Source organism: Psammomys obesus, unplaced genomic scaffold (assembly GCF_907164565.1).
Source record: "Psammomys obesus unplaced genomic scaffold, mPsaObe1.curated_primary_1811, whole genome shotgun sequence".
Classification (NCBI taxonomy): Eukaryota; Metazoa; Chordata; class Mammalia; order Rodentia; family Muridae; genus Psammomys; species Psammomys obesus.
In genome coordinates, this window is record NW_026590062.1 from 10857798 (window position 1) to 10884067 (window position 26270).

At 49.2% G+C, this 26270-nt stretch overlaps 2 protein-coding genes across 4 annotated transcripts in view; one reads left to right on the top strand and one right to left on the bottom strand.

Annotated features, from left to right (window-relative positions):
• Positions 1-1311, top strand: part of Hvcn1 (hydrogen voltage gated channel 1) — a 28758-nt gene extending 27447 nt beyond the window's left edge. For all 3 annotated transcript variants that reach the window (XM_055605969.1, XM_055605968.1, XM_055605970.1), the window contains 2 exons: positions 774-886; positions 1177-1311. In XM_055605969.1, the coding sequence (XP_055461944.1) occupies positions 774-886; positions 1177-1242 (179 nt within the window). In that variant the 3' untranslated portion in view covers positions 1243-1311. The remainder of the gene's footprint in view (positions 1-773; positions 887-1176) is intronic.
• Positions 1-26270, bottom strand: Tctn1 (tectonic family member 1). The gene is made up of 15 exons (XM_055605967.1): positions 25988-26270; positions 23985-24105; positions 20862-20992; positions 19390-19541; positions 17067-17166; positions 14984-15093; positions 13850-13870; positions 11417-11551; positions 10499-10624; positions 10100-10187; positions 9124-9262; positions 8218-8380; positions 3115-3234; positions 2203-2366; positions 1-1416 (listed from the first exon to the last, which is right to left on the bottom strand). The coding sequence occupies exons 1-14, from the start codon at positions 26202-26204 to the stop codon at positions 2223-2225; spliced, it is 1767 nt and encodes a 588-aa protein (XP_055461942.1). The 5' UTR covers positions 26205-26270; the 3' UTR covers positions 1-1416; positions 2203-2222.

Consider the following 26270-nt stretch of genomic DNA (forward strand, 5'->3'; position numbering starts at 1 on the left):
TACATGGGGTCGAAAGGACTTTATTAAAAAGACAGACGTAGCTGGTCAAATATACCACAATGCAGTCACAGTGCGCAGGCTCCCTGAGGGGGCATTGTGGCTAAGCGGCCGGAAGCCTCCCGCTCAAGTGGGGCGGGCAACTCCTGGGCCTATCTGGGTCTCTATCTGAGGGGCAGCACCGGTGCTCCAGACTGGCCATGGGGACGGGAGCCGTGGGCCACTGGAGCTGGGCAAGGCACCCCAAGTCGCCAGGCTGGGTGCCCAGCAGTCAGGGCCTGCTGCAGCACGAGTCCCTGCTTTAACTTCTGTCTTCATTTCCCACATTCTGGACTCTGACCAGGGAAGACAAGCAGCTGTCAGCTACTGCTGGGGACACTTGTCCTTGGTGTCCTTGGGAACACAGCTAGCCTGCAGAGACCCTGCTCCCAAGAGGGCCATAGGGAAATGCTGGGTACTCGCTAGCAGAAACGACAGCCTTGCCCCTCCTGAGGAGGCTGCCTTGATAGCTGTCACACTTGGGTGTGTAGAGACAAACAAGTGAATCTGTGAATTAGAATCCATGTCTTGGCACTGACACTTGCCCTAAGTTTGCTGACCTGACTTCAAGCCCACACGGTGACTCCCATAAGCTGCGCTTTGACCATCCACATGCGCCCTGTGGGGCGAGCTTGCGCCTGAGTGCATGCTTTGTCTTCCTCCCTCACACACACAGTAATATTAAAGCATGTTTCAGACTCCAGCTGTTGCGCCACTGCAAACCCCCTCCCTTCTAGGCATCATCATCTCGGTGAAGATGCGCTCGGACCGGCAGGTCTTGCGGTTAAAGCAGATAAACCTTCAACTGGCCACCAAGATCCAGCACCTGGAATTCAGCTGCTCTGAGAAGGTGAGACTCCGGTGTGGTTCCCCTTCTGTCCCCTGCAGCCCACTGCTGACCACATTCCTGTAGCCTGTTGTTCCCTCTTCCTGGTATTTGTTTACTCACTGGGTGCTGAACCAGGTCCAGTCCCTCCTTTGGGCATCTTTCCTGCCATCAGTGCCCAGGCCCTTCCTGAGAGCTGCTCCCCTCAGAGGCCAGAACGTCCCAGACTGTGGCTCTGAGCTGTCTGTAGCCCCAGACCCTCGGGAATGTGGCTCAGAAGTCCACCACCCAGCACGTGTCTGCTTTGACAATAGGAACGAGAAATTGAGCGACTCAACAAGCTGTTGAAACAGAACGGACTTCTTGGGGACGTGAACTAGCCTTCCAGAAGCTCCACCCTAGAGAAGCTGGGCTGTGGCCAGAGAGCAACTGTGTGCTGCCAAGTCCAGTCCCCATCTTTGCCTTGGCTTGCGCTCCCGGGACACTGGGGACACACCTTCATTGGCGCTGCTGCCTCCCTGCTGCGACCCAGAGCACCTGTCCATGTCCTCCACCTGCAGCAAAGGAATCATAACTACCTTTTCTCAAGCTGGACTCTACTGTCATTCAAAAATGAACACGGGAGCTGGGCTTGTAAATCCCACTTCATGGTGGCGCTTCCCTCTATGTGTAGAGGACCAGCACATCCCGAGGGGGCAGGAGCAGGCACCCTGCACCAGCCCCTTCCAGAGAACCTTTCTTTAGCAGATGGTCCACAGTTTCCCCTGCTGCATCCCCTAGGGGAGCCATCATGGTGCCCAGTGCCGCCTCTGCAGCATCCAGCTGTACCGTTAGCTCTGCCCCCACCAGCCTCTCTCAATCACTATACAATTAATGTATAAAATAAGCGCTCTCCTTTCCCGGGGCCCGCCTACCACATTCTCTTCTTGGTGGCAGCCCAACAGTTAGAGAGCCAGCTCACTGCAGGGGACCCAGACTGCCCTGTAATTAGCATGATCTTGGGGTACAATCCCCTTGCGGGCGCACAGCTTTACACGGTGTCTTGCTGGTTTGTACTCTCAAATGTTGATGGGCGTTTTGAAGACAACTGCTGTTACATCAGGGATGACGCACTAGGAGGCTCTCCATGCACTGCTCTGTTAGGCTCTGTCCCTTCCCACCTCCCGAGAGGTCACATGGCCTGGGACCTGTTGTGCAAGTTGCTGGAACCATCTGACCCAATACCCTAGCCCAACAGAATAAAGGCGGTGGAGGGGGCAGGGGCTCGCTGAAAGGGAGTACCAAGGGGAGCAACAATAGGTTAGTGCTGCTGAGGGAAGACCTTCAGGGTGGGTACTCACTCCTACAGGGGCCACTCTCGTCACACAAACGGGAAGAAGAAGCTGAAGGGCAGCCTGGCGTTGATGGTGGGTGGGGCTCGGAAGCCTGCCTCCGCAGGCGCCGACACATCCACAAATGTCACCGTAGTGGAAATGACAATCGTCCTCTCGGGCCCTGGGAGGGGCTGGAAAGACAGAATAGGCATCCTCATCTTCTGCGATCAACCCGCCGTCACTGCCAGCTTGAGTCTGGCAGATACGTGGAGTCCCTAAGGTACTCTGTGGCTGAGTGCGCTATGGAACAGGCTCCAGGCTGGTCCAGCAGTAGTTGGTTGTTCATAAGAATTGTGGCCACAAATAAAACCTATCAATTTTCCCTGTAAATACAACTTAAAGAACGTTTATGAAATAATTAAGTTAGGCACGATGGTGCTTGTCTGTAACACTCAGGAGGTTGAGGCCGAGGGTCACAAGGTTGAGACCAGCCTGTGCTATATGAGAAGATCCTGTGTCAGAACATCAGAATGCAGCAGCCCTCTATCTCTGCTCATGGGGGCTGTGACATGAGGACTAACTGCTCACGTCCAGCCTTGAGACCCTATTGTACAAGAGTCGAAATCTGAATAGAAATGATCTTTTGTACCAAATAATAAACTTCTGTCACACTTGCTGTCACCTGGCTTTCTGTCTTCATCTGTTCCTTTTATTTCATTGTAGTTTATTTCAGTGTGCGGCTAGGGGTTGGCCCAGGTTTGGAGGGGGCCTATAGCCAGGTGGTGGTGGTGGTACATGCCGCCATTAATCCCAGCACTCAGGAGGCCAGCCTAGTCTACTAGGAGTTCTAGGACAGCCAGGGCTACACAGAGAAATCCTTTTCAAACAAACAAGAATGGGCCACATCCCAGCCCATGGAGATTTCGTCAGCAGGCCTACCTCTGGAATTGAGATGAGCTGGGCAGTGACATTCACAATCCTGGCCTGGGGGTTCAGCAGAGAGCCGTACTTAGTCCATTTCACTTCTATACCCAAAGCCACAGGGAGCTGGCAAGAACCCTGCACGAGAAAACTAGGTTAAACCAAAATATTACACAACCACAAGTCAGACTAAATCTGCAAGTGAGCACTTTAATTATAAAATGTTTGCCAATTACAAAATGTTCGGAACACAAGGGTGAGCATGCCATACAAATTCAGGTACAGACAGCTCTACAGAGCCTGAGTTGTTATTTTTTTTAACCCTTCAGTCAGAGCCCTTTCATTCTTCTCTTTTTTTAAAAAATAAATTAATTTTACTTTTATTAATTAGTTTATTCACTTTGTATCCCAGCTGTAGCCCACTCCCCCATCCCTTCCCAATCCCATCCTCCCTTCCTCTTCTTCTCCTACGCCCCTCCCCTAGTCCAATGATAGGGGAGGTCCTCCTCCCCTTCCATCTGACCCTACTCTATAAGGACTGGCTTCATTGTCTTCCTCTGTGGACTGGTAAGGCTGATCCCCCCTCAGGAGGAGGTGATCAAAGAGCCAGCCCCTGAATTCATGTCAGAGACAGTCGCTGTTCCCATTACGAGGGAACCCACTTGGATACTGAGCTGCCGTGGGCTACATCTGTGCAGGGGTTCTAGGTTATCTCCACGAATGGTCCTTGGTTGGAGTATCAGTCTTACAAAAGACCCCTGTGCCCAGATTTTTTGGTTCTGTTGCTCTCCTTGTGGAGCTCCTATCCCCTCCAGGTCTTTCTTTCTCCCCCTTCTTTCAGAAGATTCCCTGAACTCTGCCCAAAGCTTGGCTATGAGTCTCAGTATATGTTTTGATAACCTGCTGGGTAGAGGCTTTCAGAGGCCCTCTGTGGTAGGCTCCTGTCCTGTTCCCTGTTTTCTCCCTCTTCTGATGTCCATCCCATTTGCCTTTCTGAATGAAGATTGAACATCTTACCCAGGGTCCTCCTTCTTAATTGGCTTCTTCAGGTATACAGATTTTAGTTATGATTATCCTATATTATACATCTAATATCCACTTATAAGTGAGTATATACCATGTGTGTCTTTCTGCTTCTGTGATACCTCACTCAGGATGATCTTTTCTAGATCCCACCATTTGCCTGCAAATTTCATGATTTCCTTGCATTTAATTGCTGAGTAGTATTCCATTGTGTAAATGTACCACAATTTCTGTATCCACTCCTCAACTGAGGAACATCTGGGTTGTTTCCAGCTTCTGGCTGTTACAAATAAAGCTCCTACAAACATGGTTGAGCAACTGTCTTTGTTGTATACTTAAGCATCTTTTGGATATATGCCTAGGAGTGGTATAGCTGGATCTTGGGGTAGCACTATTCCTAATTGTTTGAGAAAGCACCAGATTGATTTCCAAAGTGGTTGTACAAGTTTACATTCCCACCAACAATGGAAGAGGGTTCTCCTTTCTCCACAACCTCTCCAGCATGTGTGGTCACTTGAGTTTCTGATCTTAGGCATTCTGATAGGTATGAGGTGAAATCTCAGGGTTGTTTTGATTTGCATTTCCTGATGACTAAGGATGTTGAGCATTTCTTTAAGTGTTTCTCTGCCATTCAGTGTTCCTCTATTGAGAATTCTCTGTTTAGCTCTGTACCCCATTTTTTAATTGGATTACTTGATTTGTTGCTGTTTAACTTCTTAAGTTCTTTATATATTCTGGATATTAGCCTTCTGTCAGATCCATCCCTGATCTCAAGCTGTACTATAGAGCAACAGTAATAAAAACTGCATAATGCTGGCATAGAAACAGACTGGTGGATCAATGGAATCAAATAGAAGATCCAGAAATAAACCCACACACTATGGACACCTGATTTTTGACAAAGATGCCAAAACCATACAATGGAAAAAAGACAGCATCTTCAACAAATGATGCTGGTCTATCTGGATGTCTACACATAGAAAAATGCAAATAGATCCATACTTATCACCCTGCACAAAACTAAAGTCCAAGTAGATCAAAGATCTCAACATAAAAAACAGACACACTAAATCTGTTAGAAGAAAAAGTGGGGAAGAGCCTTGAACTCATTGGCACAGGAGACAACTTCCTGAACAGAACTGCAACAGCACAGGCTCTAAGAGCAACAATCAATAAACGGGACCTCTTGAAACTGAAAAGCTCTGTAAAGCAAAGGGCACCGTCGTCAGAACAAAACGACAGCCTACAGACTGGGACAGGATCTTCACCGACCCTCTATCTGACAGAGCCCGAGTTAATAAAGCGCCCTGCACTGTGGCTACTACTAGGTAGTAGCCTGGAGACAGAGTCCAGCCCCTCCCATTTCCAAAGCGCAGTCACTGTGGAGTCATGCAGTTCCACTACCCAGCGGTGGGACCTTCAGGGCCTCCACCATCCCACATCCACCAGAGATGCTTCTGGAAACTAACGAGAGGGAAAGCAGGAAAGAGACTAAGATGGAATGTAACGGAGAAAAGGTGGACTCGATCATATGTCATGTTGAGATGCAAACGGGAAATATATGTATGCTTTCATCTCGTTTCATCACCTAGCATGAAGATACAATGACTTGGATGTGGAGAGATGACTCTGCTGTTAAAAGCACTAATGACTCCTGCAGAGTCACCTGGGTTCAGTCCCAGCACCCACAGCAGCTCACACCTACCTGTAGCTCCAGTTCTAGGAAACACCCTTTTCTAGCCTCTGCACACACTAGGCATCCATATGGTGCACATACATACATGTAATCACTCCTACACATGATTTTTTTTAATCTTAAAAAATAAAATAAGATAGCCGGGTGTGGTTGAGCACCCCTTTACTCCCAGCACTTGGGAGGCAGAAGCAGTCAGATACTTTTGAGTTCCAGGCTAGTCTGGTCTACACTCATGAGTTCCAGGACAGCCAGGGCTATATAGAGAGACTCTGTCTCAAACCAACAAAGCAAAGGTAACAGTGCATCATATTCACTGAAGGGGCCAGCATGGAGATGCCTGAGCTACGGCTCAATCCCGACTCTGCCCCAGGCCCTTTGCTTGAACAGTCCCAAGTTAAGTGGACATTGGGCCCTCCAGACCTTCTTCTTGCTGCTAGCTGTGGAAGTGCAGAAGCTGCACAGTGGGTGGATGAGGAGCCCCTAAACTATGGTACTTCCCTGTCCTGTATGTTGGAATTTCCACATACATTTTTCTAAATTCTGTCCTGGCATAAAAAGCTAGCAGACTCGCTAAACTAGAGACTTCCAAAAAAGTCTTGCAAGTGCCTCTTAGAAACCTTGCCACTAAATGGGCTTGCCAATAGCCCGTTGCTAGGAGAAGCTGCAGGTGCAGTGGGTGTGAAGAGCACATGCCCTGGGCCTGCTCCCCCTGGCACTAATGACTGGTGTCTTTACCCAGCGCCAGGAAGCTAAGAGCCATATACCAGGTTCACTGGAGGCTGACACAGGGCTGAAGTACTCCTCGGAATGGGGATCTGGTGAGGTTCCTCTCCCACCGTGACACTACTTATAAATCTACAAAGCAGATAATGAGAGGCCTGAAGCAGCTGTGACAAGAAATAGCTGGGCAATTAGGGGAGCATGGGGTGCACACCTCTGCTGGGGACAGCCCACACTTTGCTGCTAAGACAAAAGGAGGAGGTGGGTGGAGGAGTCACATGTGACCAGGAAGCTATTTGTAGGATGTTGGCTTCCATTAAACTCTTTGGGGAACTTTGGAATTAAAAGCGCTCATGTGTGGGTGGGCTGTCATTATAGCCCAGAGGGCATGGAATGGAAGCAGCGGAGACAGGAGACCTCATCCCATTCCCTCATGCCACCAAATGCCTGAGGAAGGCTTACTGCACCACTGCCATCAAAGCTGACCATCCTGGACTGGAGGAAGGTTTGGAGGGCCCAAAGCCCTGTTTTGAAATATTTGCATGACCATGATGACTGAGAAATTCATGAGGCTAGAAAAATCCATTTTCACGTCCACCTCACACAGAAAGGCTAGAGTTAATGGTATTTCAGTGCATCCAAGCTTTGATGATGACCACCACGGGATCGTGGGTGGTGACATGTTGGCACTAAGAAAGGTTCAGACTCTGATGTCAGATTTTTGGACAAGAGGATTTCTCAACCATCGTGACTGTGGTAGCCACTTGGAGTGACTGCTGTGTCCTGCCAACAGCAAAGCAAACTTCACCCTCTGGATGGCCCTGTGAGGTCAGTGATGTTCTTTCTGAAGGGCTCTAGGAGGCCCAACCATGACAAGCATGGCTCTGGCAGGCCTTGTCTGCCTTGATAAATTGTTAATTGCTTTCCTAAAGCTGGCCACCAAGGTCTCTTCCCTCATATGGCCACTTCCTTCTCCTGAGGCTGACTACCAAGGTTCAGCTATCAGTGTACTGTAGTCCAGCAATCAAAAGCCCTCTTTGTACCCTAATTAAAATTAAACATCTCTGGGCTGGAGAGATGGCTCAGTGGTTAAGAGCACTGTCTGCTCCTCTAAAGGACCTGGGTTCAATTCCCAGCACCCACATGGCAGCTCACAACTGTCTGTAATGCCAATTCCAAGGGATCTGACACCTTAAACTAATGCACATAAAATAAAAATTAAATAAATTATTTAAAAAATTAAACGCCCCATCCTTACAAGGGGTTTGCCTTTATGAATTGCCATTTGCCTGTGGGCCATGTCTGTCTCCTCTCTGCCCAGAGGCAAATATCACAACCCCCATCCCCAATCCCTCATTCCTTTTCCCTTCTCCCTTGTCCTCTGTCTCCTATCTCTGTCTCTTATTCCCTGCTCTTTGTCCCTTTGGGGCAAATAAATCTCCTTTGTGCTGAGAACTTGGTCTTTGGGTGTCCTGTGGTGATTCTGGTCCTTTCAGTTCCCAAGCCATAGTGAAGCAAACAGGCTTGAAAACTGCTGAGAAAGGCATTGTGAAGAAGCACAGAGCTGAAAGCCTAGCTTAGCTAAAGCCACGCCCCTCCTTCCCGGCCCTCCCTTTCCACTTGTGGCCCACCTGGCAGAGGAAGCCACACTAGCAGGTGTCCGGCGGCCTCTCACTCTTTACCTTCATGCTGGAGGAGTGCGGGACAAAGCGCACGGGCACCCAGTCCTGCACGTCCTGGGCCCGGGAATTCCCAAATGCAGCCACGTAGTCGGGGAAGGCCTGGCCTCTCAGCAGATCCTGCATCTTCTGTGCCAGAAGCCCACACGGGACGGTGCCAGTCAGTCTTTGGGAAGGAAAGAGAGGCTAACTAAGGCAGGCACTGGCAAAACACGCCAGCCTCTATGCTTCCAGCCATCCTTCCTCTCCAGAAATGCTGAGGTGGCCCTGACTTTGGGGCAGCATAGAGGTAACCCCAAAATAGTTTCCCAACCTGTGTTCCACCATCTCTCTGTCTGTATGCTGTGCCATGGCCGGAAGCCAGGCAAGAGTGTCTTTCCCGAAGCCTGTCCTCCTGAAAGGTGCTGGCACATGCAGGTTCCATAGGAGGGAACCAGGGTTTATCCTGGGCTGCTGCTCCTGGCATCCTATGGGAAACTGTTCAGTGGAACTCTCAGGAAGAAATGCTAAGCTGACATCTGAGCTGGAAACAAACTTGTGACAGAGTCACTCCAAAGATGTGGGAAGGGTGTTGGTGGAGGAGAAATGAAGGTTTGTACAGAGAGAAAATTCAGCCACAAACATGTAGAACCAAAGAAATGCCATTACAGTGCTCAGGAGGTTGAGACAGGGGGATCAAGAATTTGAGCCTAGCCTGAGCTGTGTCTTCCATATCACATTCCAGTTTTCTTTAGGTGGTTCTCTTGTGCTGTAAAAATCAAAAATCCAGAAACAGGGAAGACTTTCAGGGGAAATATTTTTGCTCAGAACTCAATTGCTATTTGCTCTTTAACCTTAACCGTGAGCACACAGTGCTATTGATAGTGGCTTAGTAAAATAGAAGGGCAGGAGGCTTTCTTTGCCTCTCACCTGAGTTGACAGCCAGACTGCATGTTGTATCCAAACAGCACGGGGTCCCGGAATGCCTCACTGGTGAAGCAGTCCTGCTTGCCTGTGCTACGAAGAATAGTAAGTTGGCCACGTCTGTTCGTTGTCTGAATAATCCCAGACATTCACAGACTGTTAAGGAATGTCAACAGTTCCAGAGCAGCCAGACTGTCCAGGAAGAAGATGGCATCATTGTGTGGCCTGAGCCAGGTGCAATCCCCTTCTCTGGGCTCCTGCCTTGTTCCCAAGAAGGGGCAAAAGATGCCAGGAAATCTCTTCCTTGACTGGCTCACATTCAAAACTAATTCCAGCCAGGTGTGGTGGCCAGGCCCAAAACAAGCTACTCAAAAGGCTAAGGAGGGTTGCACATTTGAGGACTACAGAATCAGTACAGACCAACCAAGGCAACTTGCTGAAACCTTGTTTCAAAATCAAGTGTAGGGAGAGGGCTTGGTGGCAGAGCAAGTGCACTCCTAGTATGGTGTCAGTCCCCACCAAGAGAAAAACAAGTGAAGTTCAACTTTTCAAAGCTGCTCAGTTTGTTTAGGTGTGTGTTTAAATGTGAACTGGCCAGGTGTGGCAGCACATGCCAGCAATGCCAGCACTCAAGAGGCAGAAGGTCTGTGGATGTTTGAGGACAGCCTGGTCCACATAGCAAGCTTTGGTACATAGCTAGAGAGTCCCTGACTCAACAAAACAAAACGAAAAGTGAATGAATGAATGATTCCAACCCCTGTGCCTCCAGGTATCCTTTTAAATACACTGTCATCCACCCCCAAAAGCACCAGTCTCTACTTAAAGCCAGGCCCACCACATTTCACTGGCCCAGAGGAAGCTCTGGCCACTCAGGTACCCCCTTCCCACAGGCTACCCACAGCAGCTTTGGCAACAAATGGAAGCACAGCCCATCTATGCAGACAGGAAAGGGGGCCTTTTTAAACAGACTCCCAAAAAGGATACCCCTTCTGAGGCCGAAAGCCAGCAGCCAGTGGGAATCCCACCCTGTAACCAGGGTTGCCGCTGAGAGGAACGGGCTTGGTGCTGTGCTGAAAGACAAGGTGATGGACAGCCTGTGCAAAAGAACTCAGGTGACAGCGGGGCAGCGCAGCGCTTCTCACGACAGGCGGCACCTGCGAGCACAGCTCCCCCTGTTCTCAAGTATAAGTGGATCCTGGAGAGTGGGAGGACAGCGCTCAATGAACCCACAGGTCCGGGACAGCGCCAGGCTTCCCGGCAAGCCACACACACCACTGCCAGTGCGGGCCGGGGAGCTGGGCCACGCTTCTTAACTGACTGTGCAACCCCCAGAAGTCAGGCTTTCCTCGACTCGCCAGCCAAGCACAACTGTCCAACTTACCTGAATAAAGAGAATCTCAAACTTCTGCTGCAGGAGACGCACCGCGCTGCTCAATGTCCCCAGCACGAGGGAGAGGCTAGCCTCCTGGATCTGGCCCATGGCTGTGTACAGCAGGCAGTACTTCACCTGGGACAGAATGGGCTCATCCACCTCTGCCCAATGCCGCTCAGCAGCCACAGAAACCCCCCAACGCTGCTGTCCATCACATCACTGACGTCCCCTTTGCACCCCAGTGAATAGTCACCTCAGCCTCTCTGTGCCTAATTTTTTGACATTCAGATCAGCTGACTGAAGCACAAGGGAAACAGCCTATTTCTGCAGAAGAAATTAATCGAATAAATGGTGGTGACAATAAATTGTATGTGTAGTGCATGTACGTCCGTGAGTACGTATGTGTATCTGTGTGTGCACGTGTAGAGGCCAGAACATGACACTGAGTGTCTTCCTCTGCAACTGTCTGCCCTACTGCCTTGAGACAGTCTCTCACTGAACCGCAAGCTCTCTATTTCAGCTAGGCTGGCTGACCAGTGCACTTTCGGGATCTGCCTGCCTGTGTTCCCAATGCTGGGGTTATAGCCAAGTGTAGTAGCCATGCCTGGCATTTTACATGGGTGCTGGGGATTTGAACTCAGGTCCTTATGCTTGCAGAATAAACATTCTTACACCACTGAGCCATCTCCCCAGCCCCTAATAAGGAAATTTTGATGCATGCCTGCAAGATGTCTGCTTTGTGGAGACGAGTAAAGGCACGTCCTCGGACAAGAGTGCACAGCAGCAGAAGCAACTGGAGGCCAGGCCAAGAAGAGCATCGTCAGAGGATGGCTCAGAGTCCCCTCTGGAGGCTGTGTTCTCCCTCCAGGTTAACAGGCTGGAGTCAGGCAGTCGGACCGGGACTGCAAAGCCACAGCGGGTGCCTACCTGGAGAACAACGTTGCTGCAGAGTCTATCTTGCCCCGTGTTGACCAGAGACGGCCGCAGGACACCTTGGCCTTCTAACCGAGTCAGCGTGTGATTGAGAGACCGATACATGACAGACTGGATCTTGATGGAGACCTGAGACGGAAGATAGCTGTGGTTATGACATGCATACAAAACATACAGCATGGGTGACCCTGTTACTGCAACTGAACGCTTAAGGACGACAAATGCAAAGACAGGACATGCACACTGCCACACACTGCATGCTGTGAACCCACTTTTGCAAGAGGGCAGGTATTTCCATGCAAACACACATGCATACACACCTGCTCAGAGAAAACTCATAGAGCAGCACTCTAAGATGCCCAGCCCTCACAGAGACAGAAACTACCCAAAAATTCATCAGCTAGAAACGGACCATCAAGTGTCCATCTGCACAAGGAATATTACTCACAAATAAAAATCAAAATCCCAAAATATGCTACAGCATGGGTGAGTGTTAAACCATCAAGTGAAAAAAGCCAGACACCAAAGGCCACATTCACTGTGGACTCCACTAGACATGGAATGCCCACACAGGCAAATGCACAGAAACCAAAGTGCTCATCAGAGACTGGAGCAGAACCGAGAAAACTGGAGTGACGCCTAAGGGAGTACTGGAATTCTTAGGAGTGATGCAAACACTCTGGGGTTAGACGGCAGTGACGCTGGCTCTAAATGCATTCAGTGACAACACTAACTGCCACAGAATTGGTCACTTTGACAGAGTGGAGTGGACAGCATGTGGGAGATCAGGGTTCACAACCCAGCACCAAATAAGGGGGAGACGGCATGGCACATTACAAACTCACACAATCCCATGGCACAACCAGGCGTGTGCACGTGTAAACACAGACACACACAACATGGTCATTCCCAAAACACGGAGTCCACACACCTCTCTGCTCAAGCTTAGGTTCCCAGCCAGAAGCCTGGCTTCCCAGAGCAAACCCTCGCCTCAGGAGACGCACCCAGCCTTCCAGCCACCTCACATACCAGTGGCTAGCTAAGTAGGCAGCAGGATCGGGGAAAGACAGAACCAGACAAACTTTTGGGGAGGTTTCAAGACAAGGTCTCTCTGTGTAGCTTTGGCTGTCCTGGAACTCACTCTGTAGACCAGGCAGGCTAGCCTGGAACTCACAGAGATAGGCCTGCCTCTGTCTGCTGGGATTAAAGGTGTATGCCACCACACAAACTTTTAAACCCTATCAGGAAGCCTGGTGACCCTGATGCTACTAAGGGACATTGTCATTGTGACCATCACCAGAGGAGTGACAACAGCAGTTCCCTAAGGACATCCAGGATGATTCTGACAAGGACTATCTGATTCGATTCCTGGAAGCCACTATTTGGGAAGGTGCCCACAGCACCTGCTCATTACCTGTCTCACATTTATGACAAGCTGTTTATAGCTTACACTGGCAAGTGTTGAAGCCATCACATTAGAAATAAAGATGTAGTCCTTACATACTTGCTCCCATGACTAAGGCAACCTACAATTGCCCTCTCAGGTTGAAATCACTGGTTCCCATGGAGCAACAGTCTGGGGACATGGGTGACAGGAAAAAAAAAAAAAAAAGGCAATTTCTACAACTCTCTATGCTTTCCAAGCTGCCCCAACAGCTTGAGTCAAATGGGGAACTGGGCTGTGACTTACCCTAGATCTTTTTCTGTTTTTTTTGTTTTTTTTGTTTTTTTTGTTTTCCAGACAGGGTTTCTCTGTGTAGCCTTGGCTGTCCTGGACTTGCTTTGCAGATCAATCAGGCTGGCCACAAACTCTCAGAGATCTGCCTCCCAAGTGCTGGGATCAAAGACATGCACCACCAAGCCCGGTTCTTATTAAAACCAAAATACTGCTGGGCCTGGTGGCACATGCCCCCCAAGCACTTGGGGGGCAGAGGCAGATGGATCTCTGTAAGTTCCAGGCCAGCCCAGTCTACGGAGTCCAGGATAGCCTGAGCTACACAGAGAAACCCTGTCTGGGGCAGGGGTGGAGACCATGTGGACTGGCTAAGCTTGACGGGTAGAATCAAGGCGTTTTCTAGAGGCTGGACAGATAGGTCACAGAAAGGCCAGACATATCTTTTGTTTTGCTTTGTTTGAGAGCAGGGTCTCACTGTGTTGCTCTGACTGGCCTTAAACTCACAGAGATCTGCCTGCCTACACCTTCCAGTTGTCAGGATTAATACCATGTGCATCTGTACCTGGGTAAAAATAAACAGAAATCTTTGGATTTGTTAAAAACAGTGGATAACTCAACTCAAGAAATGTGATACCTGTAGTTGACCTCTAGCCAACAACATATGCACGTACCTGCACACATCCTCCCAATCCCATCCCCACTAAATCTCTCTCTCCCTCTCTCTCACACACACACACACTTTATGTTTTTACCTGTGTCGTTGAGTGAGGCACCTAGACAAAAATAAACAACTGAATTAGGCACAACAAACATATTTCTACAGCCTTTTCAGACTTCAACTAAGAGCCAATTCATCATTAGAGGATCACCAAGATGGCAGCTGTTTCTCCACGCTTCTATTTGTGTGCTGGTCACTGCAGTCCTTCTACAATCTCGTCTTCCTATCAGAAGCACTATGTCAGGGGCCCGCCTGCTTTGGTGTCACTGTTTCACACTGCGTTGCACGAGAGGCTCTGACACTGGGGAAAGAGACGTAGCTTGGCCCTGCACGCTGCTTTCCCTGGTCCTGTCTTCACTGGAGAGCAACATCCCTGGCACAGAAGATTCCCAGTAGCCTCCCTCTTCAAGCCTCAACGTCATGACAGCACAACTCAGCTGTCTTTCCAAAGGCTCACCTTCCCACTCTCATTGCCACATAACTTTCCAGGCCTGGGTGCCTTGGGGAAGTGACAGATAAGGCAGGCTGGGGGAAGCCTGTGCCAGAGAGTGCTACAGCTTGCCACATTCTAGGACAATGTGAGAATTCAAACCTATCAGAACTCAGGCCTGGAGGACCAACTTAGAAAACACGAGGGAGATTGGAGGGGTAAAGCTCACTCTGGTATGGAGCCCAGGCTGCCCTACCTGTGCAACCCTAATAAGAACTCAGAAATCGAGGGGCCTTGGACACAACCCCATGGTTGAGTCACCGTTTCCTCTCTGGGCCAGGGCCTTGCTCTCTGAGCAGTCTGGCTCAGTCACAATCTCCAAGGGAAATGGCCCTTTCCTGGGGACCTTGGTGCCCACCTAGCCCACTGCCAAGTCTTTTTGTGACTGCCCCTCTGTCTCTAACCAGAGGGGCCCTTCCCTTCCCTGCTGTTCCCGAGAGTCCACTTTTTATGGTGCTGACAGGGCACCATAAAAAATGCCACAGACACTACACTGTAGACTTTCTAAAGTCGTAAGCAGTCATTGAAGACCTGGCCTTGGTCAGCTGCTATCAAGATGAATGAAGGGAATTTTAAAGCTGAATGGAAACAAAATACAACCGAACTACGTGAGAACTTCATAAAGATCACTTCAGCCAACAGAATAGCCAGTCAATTCTGCATCCAGATGATTCTTACCCTCAGAATGGCAGGACTGCTGTAATGAGCCATGCTGAGGGCTGCCATTCCTTCACACTGCTCTATGTCCACTCTACGGCTGCACTCGAAGGCCTGGCTCACCAGAAATGCTGGAAATGGCGACATCCGGGAGTGGGGAAGGAGGGGAGGGACAGGAGAGGGATGCACAGAGCATGTTCAGCCAGCAAGTGGGAACTGAAAACAGTCATGTATAAAAGGCAGAAGAAGCCACAACACACATGCCCCATGTTTACACTGGGACTTAAAACTGGCTTTAACCAGGAAAACCTGCACACAAGATTCTAAATTCAAAAGGCGCAAAAGATACTGGGCAGTGTCTCCTTCCAATCCTGCCCCCCACCCCTGTCCCAGAGGGAGAGCATAACTGCCTGCTGAAGTTTCCAGAAATACTATGCAAATAAAACAAAACACATACGTAAAAAGACTTTTTTTTAACAATTACTTTCCCCTTTTGGACATAGATGCACACATAACCCCCTCTTCCACACATTTTTCCATGAGCAATGAAGGCATCCTGAAGACCTTCCAGCAGCCAGGAGGGGATAATTAGTGTTCTCTCTCGGCTGCAGTGTAATTACTCCCCAGTTCCCTGCTAATGGGCACTGCAGTCATCTCTGCCCTGGCTGTCGCTGTCACCATCTGCACAGGGCTTCTGCCTGCGGCCAAGCCTTCCTGCAGGAGCTCTGGTAATGTTGATCCATATGTTGTCCTCCCTTTGGCAGGGTGTGACCAACTGTTCCACCAGCGCTGCAAGGGCAGTATGTCTCCCCACAGCCTCGAACTTTTTGAGCTTTGTCACTCTGAAAAGTGGAAATGGCTTCTGAGCTTGACTTGTTTGCTCTTTGAGACAAGGTCTCGTTATGTAGCCCAGGCTGGCCTCAAATTGGTGGTCCTCCTTCCTCCATCTCTAAAGAGCCAGGGTTTGAGGCATGCCCACCTCACCAGACTTGAGTTGGTTTTAACTGACATTGGCCTACTATGTGCAGGAAGCTTCTTCTCAACAGAACTTGTTACGCCATCACTCACTACAGCTGCTCACTACAGCCCCTTACCTACAGCCCCTCAGAGCTGGCTGGGGGTCAGAGAGCCACAGCCTTGGCTTTCTGCTGCCCAGGCCTGCCTCTTGGCTTCTCTACTGTCCTGGGAGAAATGGGTCTTGCCAGGCACTTAAGCACCATGGTCTCGGTGCTAACACTGTAGGAGTCAGCCCAAGAAATCCTATGCAAGCAGGCATGAGGTGCACACCGCGGATCCCACACTGGGGAGGCTGAGATACACAAAAAGATCCTGACTCAGAAAACAAACATGAGCTGGTCATGACAGCACATGACTGCAACACCGGGATGGCAGAGGGAGGCACAGAGGCAGGCGGAAAGGTAAATCTTTGTAAGCCAGCCTGATCTATGGATCAAGTTCTGGGCTAGCTGGGTCTATCTCAAAAAACTAAAAAAGGGAAAAGGGCTAAAGTGATGGCTCAGCCATTAAAGACTAGATTCACAACCAAAAACTCTAAAAAATAATAGACAAAACCCAACAAAACCAGCAACAATAAAAAAGTGAAAAGAAAAAGAATCTGAAAGCCTCATCATTTCCACGTCTGAGAAAACTAGGGATATTGGCATGACCTCAAGGGATAGTATGAAAAAAAAATTATTTTATTTTCCTTACATTTGATTTGTGGGTGGATGGGTGCTTGAAGAGTGGGAAGGATGGCAGAAGATAAGCTATGGTACTCCATTATCGTCCTCCACTACTGAGTCTCAGAGATAAACTCGGTCTGTCAGGCTTGGTGGCAAGCACCTTTACCTGCTGAGCCATGTCATGGCCCCTGGATGAAGGTTAGCTGTAGGAACCAGCCTCATGCAGAATGGCAACCAGCACCCATAAGTGCTTAATCACATGCTGTAGAGACTTCTCACCCCAGCCACGTGTAACTGCGAGTCACTGTCTGTAAGTGCTCACTACGGTGGTCAGGCCGTCACTGACCAGGGCAGAGAGGACCCCCTCAGCCTGTTTAAAAGGCAAGCTTAGGTGACTAACAGGAAGGGCAGCACTCTCTCACCTGCTGGGTTCTGATCTGCACACAGAGATGAGGTGAGAGGCGAAGGCAGTCTCAGAAATGAACCTGCAGATGGGCCTGCAGTCTGCAGAGGGTCTCCGTACTGCAAACACAGGTTAGACAAAGGGTTCCTCGAGCATGCCCTGGACACATGGCAGTGGCCGCAGAGCTGTGGGTTTAGGGACAAAGTGCTGCACACAGTACCTGCCACACAGTGCTCAAATACAGCTGTGGGTCTGAGGACGCAGTACTCAGCACAGTCCCTGATGACACAGGGCTCATTCCCAGCTGTCAAGCGCATCCACAGACACCTTTTTAAGCACCTTTAACCCCAGCACTCAGAAGGCAGAGGTAGACAGATCTTTGTGAGTTTGAGGCCAGCCTGGTCTACACAATCACAGGCCAGCCAGGGCTTTGTAGCCAAAACTTGTGGAACAGTTTCCTCCAAGACTGGAATATTCCATCCTGCAGGAAAGCTCCCTATGCAGGAAGGTAAACAACTCAAAGGACTTCTTCGGGAAACACCAAATGGCGATGACACCAGTGCAGGTGGAGCACCCGGGGGCCCAGGATTAGGAGGCTTCTGCAGAGGATTCTGCAGCGGTCTTAGGGGCCTGAGTCATGATTGAGGCAGTGGCTGTGGGGCTCATGGAGATAAAGCTGGGCCATCTGGTTAAGGACGTGAAGATCAAGTCCTGTTCTCCTTGCCCATCAATCCGAGGTTATCAACTTTTTCCTGAATGCATCCCTAAAGGATGAGGTTCTAAAGATCCTGCCAGTGCAGAAGCAGGCATGGGCTGGCCAGGTTCAAGGCTTTTGTCACTACTGGGGACAATGGTCACCTTGGTCTTGGTGTTAAAAGCCCCAAGGAGGTAGCCACTGCCATCCGAGGGGCCATCATCCTGGCCAAGCTTTCCATCATCTCTGTGTGAAGAGACTACTGGGGGAACAAAACTGGCAAGCCCCACACTGTCTGTGCAAGGTGACAGGCCACTGTGGCTCTGTCTTGGTGCATCTCATCCCTGCCCCCAGAGGACTGGCATCATCTCTGCTCCTGTGCCCAAAAAACTATTGATGGTGGCCTGTATTGATGACTGCTACACATCAGCCAGGGGCTGCACTGCCACCCAGGGCAACGAACCACCCAGGTCTCCAAGACCTACAGCTACCTGACCCCTGACCTCTGGAAAGAGACTGTGTTCACCAAGTCCCCTTATCAGGAATTCACTGATCGTCTTGAGAAAACCCACACCAGAGTCTCTGTTCAGAGGACGCAAGCTCCAGCTGTGGCTACCACATAAAGGTTTTTATACAAGAAAATAAAGTGACTTATGTATGTTAAAAACAACAACAAAACAAAACAAACAAACACTCAAAGAAGCTTCAGGAAGTCCCTGAAGCTGGTCAGATTCACTAGGCCCCTCCCTGCCAAGAGTAAGCCATAAAAGCTGAGTTCCTCTGAGACTAGCAGAATAGAGATGCAGAGAAGACTCTTAGACCGACTGCCTGGAAAAAGCTGAAACCAGCTGAGCTCTCTGAAAGAGGCTTAGACCAGTGGTCCACAAAAATGACCTATTCACGGGAGTTGCCAAGGCCATCCTGCATATCAGATATTTATAAAGAAAGCTCCTCTGTCCACCTTTCTATGCTGAAATGACAGGCAGGCCGCCACACTGTCATCATTTACATGGACAGTGGGGAACTGAACACACCTGTCTTGGTGCTTGGGCTCAAGTAAGTAACCACGCAGTTAGTCCCAACATCCCTCACTTCTGGTTTGAGGCAAGGTTTCATGTAATTCAGGCTACTTTAAATTTGAGCTCTGGCTTCTCCTACCTCCACCTCCCAACTGCTGAGATTACAGGTGGGTACCAGTAAGCCCAGCATTTAAAGTAAAAGTACATCCAACATTAACGAGCATATTTTACAGGTTTGCTGATGAAGAGCTATAAAAGAGCACACAGGTTCCTAACGTCTGTAAAACTAAATATGACTCTGAGACGAGGACCAAGCATCCCAGCAGTCCACTTGCCATGCCCATAGGCAGGCTATAATCCTTTCACTAGACCCTCTTGGGCTGGAAAGAACAGAAAACTCTGCAGACACAAAATTCAGTGCAGAAGTGACCTCAAATCCTGAGTTCAGAATTTGAACGCTTACTTGACTTCCCACGACCTTTGACTGAGAGAAGCAACATTGACTCTCTCTGGTGTCGCCTATGTCCCAAAGGCAGGCAGTCTGGCTTTCCATGTTGATTCTGAAATTAGCTTATAAGGATAGTGTATTTCAGAATAGCTGAGCAGCTGTCATCACGCCATTGGCTCACCTCGTATCTAGTGGGCTTTGGGGCACCTGAGGTGGCTGTGGAAGGGACCTCAGACTCGGCACTTGGCGGAAAGCCACCCGATGCTTGCATCAGTCTGTCGAAATTGTTTTCGTTGGGTACCTCTGGATTAACAAAGGACAGCGCAGGCTTATCTGTTTTTAGACAAAGCATTGGAAATCAGCAGAAATGTACAGAGTATGCGACATTTCAACTTGGAAACTAAACCATTCTTAGCAGCAGTAAGTTTGATGTAAGAAAACTGTGTTTCTGGGCTGTCTAGGTGGCTCAGCAGGTAAAGGTGCTTGCCGCTAGGCCTGACAACCTGAGTTGGGTCCCCAGGACAAGCACAGTGACAATAAAGGAGTCTAAAAAAAGTCACCCTCTATCCTACACAGGCATGCATGCACACTCACACACATATATAATTTAAAATGTTTTCTTGCATATCTGCCCCTCCCAGGATTTCTTGAGGCTTTTTAAATGAACAGGATTCCTAATCACCATGCGTTTGAGACCACCTTGGTCTATATGGTGAGTTGCAGGCCAGCAAGGGATACACAGCAAGACCCTGTCATGAAAAAGATCAATAAACAAAAAGGATCGCTAGACTATGCTGTACCTAACAGCCATTGCCTCGAAAGCCTGCAGGGAAACAAATAGCAGAAGCCAAGGCACAGGCAGGGCACTTTCTCCAAGACACAGACCACAGTCTGCTTCTTCCCCTTCTAGGGGACACTTTCTCTGGGTGGCTGTGGGAAAGTAAGATTCATCTCTCGGCAGCCACCTCCTGTGCTGCGTATGATGGAAGAAGCGAGGGAGGCTCCATGTCCACTGGGCTGCTGTCATGGCTTAGACAGTCACTGGTCACTTGTCACTTTGGATAAATCATGGCACATTCCCCCACGTCTTTAGTCACGAGGGAACAAACCCCAAACATGGAAAGACATTGGAAGGAGATGATGAAGCTCAGCTGATAGTCATGAGTGTGCCTCTGCTCCCCTGAGAACAGCACACGCAAGAGCACTTTGGACCAACACACTTGCCTGAGCTTACTGCTCAGATAAAAATAAAAGTCCTGTATTCATGCAAATACTCTTAGTAAAAATAAAAACCAAAAAGGAAATGGAAACCACAGGTACCATTTTAAAAATAAGATTTTCAACCATTACGCTAAGAGGAAACAAACGTGCACGCACACACATGCACACACAACCTGGATTCCCATGTCTACATGGCATAAACATCTTTGAAGTCATGTTTAAGAAAAGGCGCCTACAGCACAAGTACGTGAAGACATTGTGGGTGCCAGGGAGCTATAAAGTTACCTGTAAATCAGCCTGGGGCATCAATTATTCACACCGCCACACACAGGATGGGTGCTTTAAGCGGATCTGAAGGAGGTGTTTTTCCATAAAGTAACCTTTCAGAGAAAAACAGAGCTACACAAAAATCTATCAAATTCAAATACTTACAGTTCGAAATTTGGATGCAGAGGACAGATGGGTTGGTCTGGTCGATGAGTCTGAGGACACGGTGAGGCGGGTCTGCTGTCAAGTTCATTGAGTAGATGGCTGCCTTCTGACTACAAAACTGCCTGTCTCCCCTGAAAGTTAACAAAAACAAGAGCAAGCCCACAATCTAAGCCGGATCATCTGAAACCTGCCAGATGCCTTCGCTACGGTAGTAAGAACTACAGAAACATGGAGGAAGGTGTGATGCCAGAACAGAAGCCATTTGGGTTTATTTGCTGTTTCAACTGTGATACTGAAGCTTTACTTCTGTCAGTCATGGTGGTGCGTGCTTTTGATCCCAGCACTGGGGAGGCAGAGCCAGGGGGTCTATGAGTTCAGGTCAACACAGCAAGTTCCACACCAGTCAGAGCTACACAGCGACAGCCTATGCCAAAAATAGATAATAGCAGCAGCATTCGAGGGAGCATGTTGGGTGTGGAATACTCCAGAGCACTCTCCCACAAACTTGGACAGCATTAAGATTATGACATTTTGGGAGCTGGGGGGATGGCTCAGTGGTTAAGCATTTACTGCTCTCACAGAGAATTTGGTTCAGTTCCCAGAACCCACATGAGGCAGCTCATGCCTGTAACTCCAGTTCCAGGATATCTGACGCTCTCTTCTGGGTACAGTGGGCACTGCATGTATGTGGCGCACATGACAGTGCAGGCACACACACATGTGCTGACGCAAGCAGGCAAATAAAAAGCACAGCAGGAAGTTTTTCAAGTGTTTTTATTACGTGTGTGTCATGCCTTTTCCACGGCACATGTGTGTAAGTTAAGAGTCAGTGTCCTTCTACTATGTAGGTCCTAGAGATCAAGCTCCAGCCAGCAGGCTTGGCAGGAGGCCCTTTACCCACTGATCCATCTTGCCTTGCTCTCCTGCCCACCCTGCTCTATCTTGGCTACCTGCTCAGCCTGTGATACGACCTGGAGTGCATGCCTCCCAATTTCAGCTGCCCAACTTGTGCTTGACCTTTGGATCCAACACAGCTCAGATCATGTTTTCTAGAAAGCCTTCCCTGGCCTAGCTGAGTTCGACCACATTCCCAGGTGTTCCTTGGGGCTTTGCCTCATTCACCTGTCTCCCTCATCCAACAGTAAGCTCTCAAGAGTGGCATGGGCAGCCAGGCAGTGATATTGTACACCTGTAATCTCAGCACTTGGGAGGCAGAGGCAGGATGCTCTCTGAGTTCAAGGCCAGCCTGGTCTACAGAGCCAGTTCTAGGACAGCCAGAGCTACATAAAGAAACCCTGTCTTGAAAGACAAAAACAAACAGCAACAAAAACCAAAACAAAAGTAGCATGGGCGAAGGGCAAACCCAGCTTTATGTCCCTATGCTAACAGGAAGTGCTCAGAAAGGCATGCACAGTGACAGTGACTATGTGTGGAGACCTGCCTAGCCTGTGCCAGCCCTGCTTCCATTCTGCCCCGTCCTGCTCTGGAAAAAAAAAAAAAAGGCCAGGAAGATGTAGGGCCAAGAGCCTCAGGTTTCCAGCCTTCTGTCTGCCTGAAAGGCTGACAATGCTGGAAGTGAAACCAGAACTCTTTAACTTAGCCCCTAGCATATTACCAGGGACCATACACACCCAAAGCCTGCTGCATGCAAGGCCAGCTCTCTAACACTAGGCGGTGTCCCAGCCAGACAAGATTCAATGAAGGCCTGTTATGTGGTAGCAGCTGGGCTGGCAATGACTGCACCAGCGAGAGATATTCCTGTGCTCATTAAGGTTCCATCTGATGGGGACAGACTCACTCAGGATGCCCACAACATCCTGACAGGATGAGTTGGTGACAGCTAACAAACATAATGAAAACTATGACCTGAAGTCTGTATAAAGGGACAGTCTATAGACTAGCATTAGGACTTTTGTTATTTTTTCTTTCTTTTTTTAGAGCTAAGGTCTCCCTATAATTACCGAGGCTAGTTTCTAACACCAGGGCTCATGTGACGCTCCTGCCTCAGGCCACCCCAAGGACCTGTGGCCACAGTAGTGTTGAGGTTAATCTGGTTTGAATTTTTTTTGGGAGGGGTTACTAACACCACAAAACTAATTTTAAAATTTTGAAGTCTTCCAGCACTCAGGGAGGCAGAGGCAGATCTCTGTGAGTTCAAGGCCAGCCTGGTCTACAAAGTGAGTACAGGATAGCCAAGACCACACAAAGAAATCCTGTCTCAAAAAATAAAAAACAAAACAAAAACAAAAAATAAAACAAAACAAACAAGTAAAAAAACAAAACAAACCCCACAAAATTTGAAGTCTTTTCCTTAGAGTTTTAACTCTAGCTCTCAAACTAGGGACCTACAAATGAGGTCTGTTTTGCCCACCTGCTCATTCAGGTATCAATGGCAGCTTTTGCTCAACTACAACAGCCATCCATGTGACTTGTGAACTCTAACATGTTTCCTGGCTGGCCATCCTCTGTTCTAATTATTATAGTTTATATCTAAAGTTACCATGTTTGGGGTCAACAAGATGGCTCAGAGGCTAAGGCACCATTGCCAAGTCTGATACTGTGAGTTTGATCCCTGAGACCCACATGATCAAAGGAGAAAACTGACACCTTATTAAGTTGTTCTCTGACCTCTACATGGGCACCACAGCATGAGCATACACACACACACACACACACACACACACACACACAGTAATTAAAAATGTAATTACAGAAGGGCTAGGTATTATAAGGCACACCAGCACTAGAGAGGCAGAGGCAGATGGATTTCTGAGGTTAGTGTAAAGGCTGGTCTACATAGTGAGTTCCAGGAAAGCTAGGGTTACCTAGAGAAAGCCTATCTCAAAAAAATTAAAGGGGCAGAGAGATGACTCATCAGTTAGTTAAAGGTGTGAAGACCTGAGTGTGGTTTCCAGTACCCATGTTGGGCAGCTCACAATCTCCTTTTATTCCAAGTTCAGGGGATCCAATGGCCTTAGCAGGAAACTGTACCCATGTGCACACCCACCCTCAAGACACACATGCATACACATAATTTGATTTGCACAGTAGAGCTTCTAAATTGTGTCCCCAAATCTTATCCTCCTGGCCACACTGCCATCAAAGTCCTTGTCATGTACTTACGTGACAACTGGGACTGAGCAGATAGAGAAGACGCTGAAATCTGTGGGGCTGCAGTCAGGGTCACAACAGCAGTTGATATCACACTGTGCTGGAAGCAGGTCACAGACACACAGAGCAGCAACTACAAAATAAAACAGCGAGGTTCAGAGGGTCACAGTAAGTAGACAGTTACTGCTCCTTGCCACCAAAGGATTCCAGAAATCAACGCCACTAAAGTGTCTGGTTCCTTGTGTCCTTGGGGGAGAAAGTTGCTCATGGAAATCAGTCACTCCGAGACCCCACATCAGTGTCTCCCTAAAGTGGCCACAACTGCCTACACTCCCACCTCACAGAAGATACCCTGGAAGGACTGTGGGCAACCTCATCCCTCTCCTCACACACAGCCAGGCTGCTTAGAAGCTGAACAGTCATAAGATCCTGACCAATAATCAAATGCTCCTAATTTGGCTTAAAATGTCTCTTTTTCTTTTAAAAATTTACAATACAGGGCAATAAATTTATGATGTGATAATAAAGCATGGAGGAAAAGCAAGGACCGCCTCCCCCAGTAGGAACTTTGGCCTTAACCACTCTGACGGTCACTGTGACTCCAGTACTCCACTGTTAAACCCACATAACAGATAGGGAACTTGCACAGGCTCCCCCAACAGTCCAGAAGTCTCCGAGAGTTCAGGGGGCTGAGTACTTGACTACACAGCTACAGTTTATTTCTGATTTTATTGTCCCTCTGAAAGAAGGAACAGAGAAACTGGAGAGATAGCTGGGCAGTGAAGGACACTGGCTGCAGGCTGGAGAGTTGGATCAGAGGTTAGGAGTACTGGCTATACTCCCAAAGGTCCTGAGTTCAATTCCTAGCACCCACGTGGTGGCTCATAACCATCTATGCCCTCTGGTGCCCTCTTCTGACTGTAAAAAAAAAAAAAAAAAAAAAGAGAGAGAGAGCACTGGTTGCTCTTGCAGAGGATCTGGTTCCTAGATCCCACAGACAGTACAAAACCATCTGTTAATCCAGTTCCAGGGGATCTGGTGCCCTCTGCTGGCCTCTCCAGGTACCAGGCACACACAGAACACACAGAAATACATGCAGGCAAAACACCCATTCACGTAAGATAAAAAGGAACGAACCTTAAAAAAAAAAAAAAAACAACCAGACCATGAGGAGGAAGGAAATAATAAATTCAAGGCCTTTCCCTGTGTATCCTTGGCTGTCCTGCACTCTACTTGTAGACCAGGCTAGCCTCAACTCAGAGATGTGCCTGCCTCTGCCTTCCCAAGGGCTGGGATTAAAGGCGCGCGCCACCATGTCCGGCTGCCTTTTATATTCTTCTGTTGCTTGTTCTCTGTTTCCTGAAACAGCGGTTCTTGTGGACCAGGCCTCCTAATCATCCACCTCTATGCAGAAAATGTGAGGTCACAGGTGATCCTCTCCAGCCAACGACATCTGCGCTTGCTCACTAACGCCACAGTTCCCGGAATTGGGCTGGGAGAAAGAAAGCGAGCAATTAGGCTTTCCTGCCTCGTGTGTTTCAAATTACAGCCACAATTTGTTGTCAAGGCTTCAGACCCTTGTAGGTAGCTAGGTATGGATGAAGCAGGCGTTTTTAATAACCCCATGCAGGGGGGGGAAGAGTCTAAACCCTGACTGCACGTCAGCGCCCTGCAAATGTCTGCTGAGCTCTCAGTGATCTTCCACACCTCTCATGGCTGTGTGTCTTGCCTGGAGAGGACTAAGATGCCCACTTAGCACTCATCCTTCTACCAGCAGTGCCTACACCGCATCCTGAAGGCTTCTGTCTAGTACTCCAGTCCTGAGTCAGCTCCCACACTCCAGCTGCCTGAGATAACGTAGGAAAGAGGGTAACTTGGCCCTGCTTTTGCATGTGTGCCGGAGATCTCGTCTCCTTCTCCGGGAAGGCCGAGGAGGATGGAACTTTGAGCGGCTATCACTTTTCGTTCCTTCTCACTGGTCTACCCGTTCCTGGGAGTTAGCACTTTGTACCCACCGTCCGTGACCGGGGTGGGCCTGGGGCCAGAGAGCTCCGGGGCCCTGGGAGTCTCCGGGGTTTTAGGCGACCGGGAGGGCCTGAGAGTGGCGGGAGTGTCCTCGGTGGAGTTGAGATCCTCCTTCGTCACTGCCGGGGTGGCCACGGCCGGAGTGCTCGCCGCGGCGCAGCAGTTTAGGAACACCAGCAGGAGCGACGGGAGACTCCACAGCCCCATGGCGGAGCACAGCGTCCCGCGCCCAGGACCCGGGCCTGTGAGTTGCCGGGCAACAGACACAGCCAA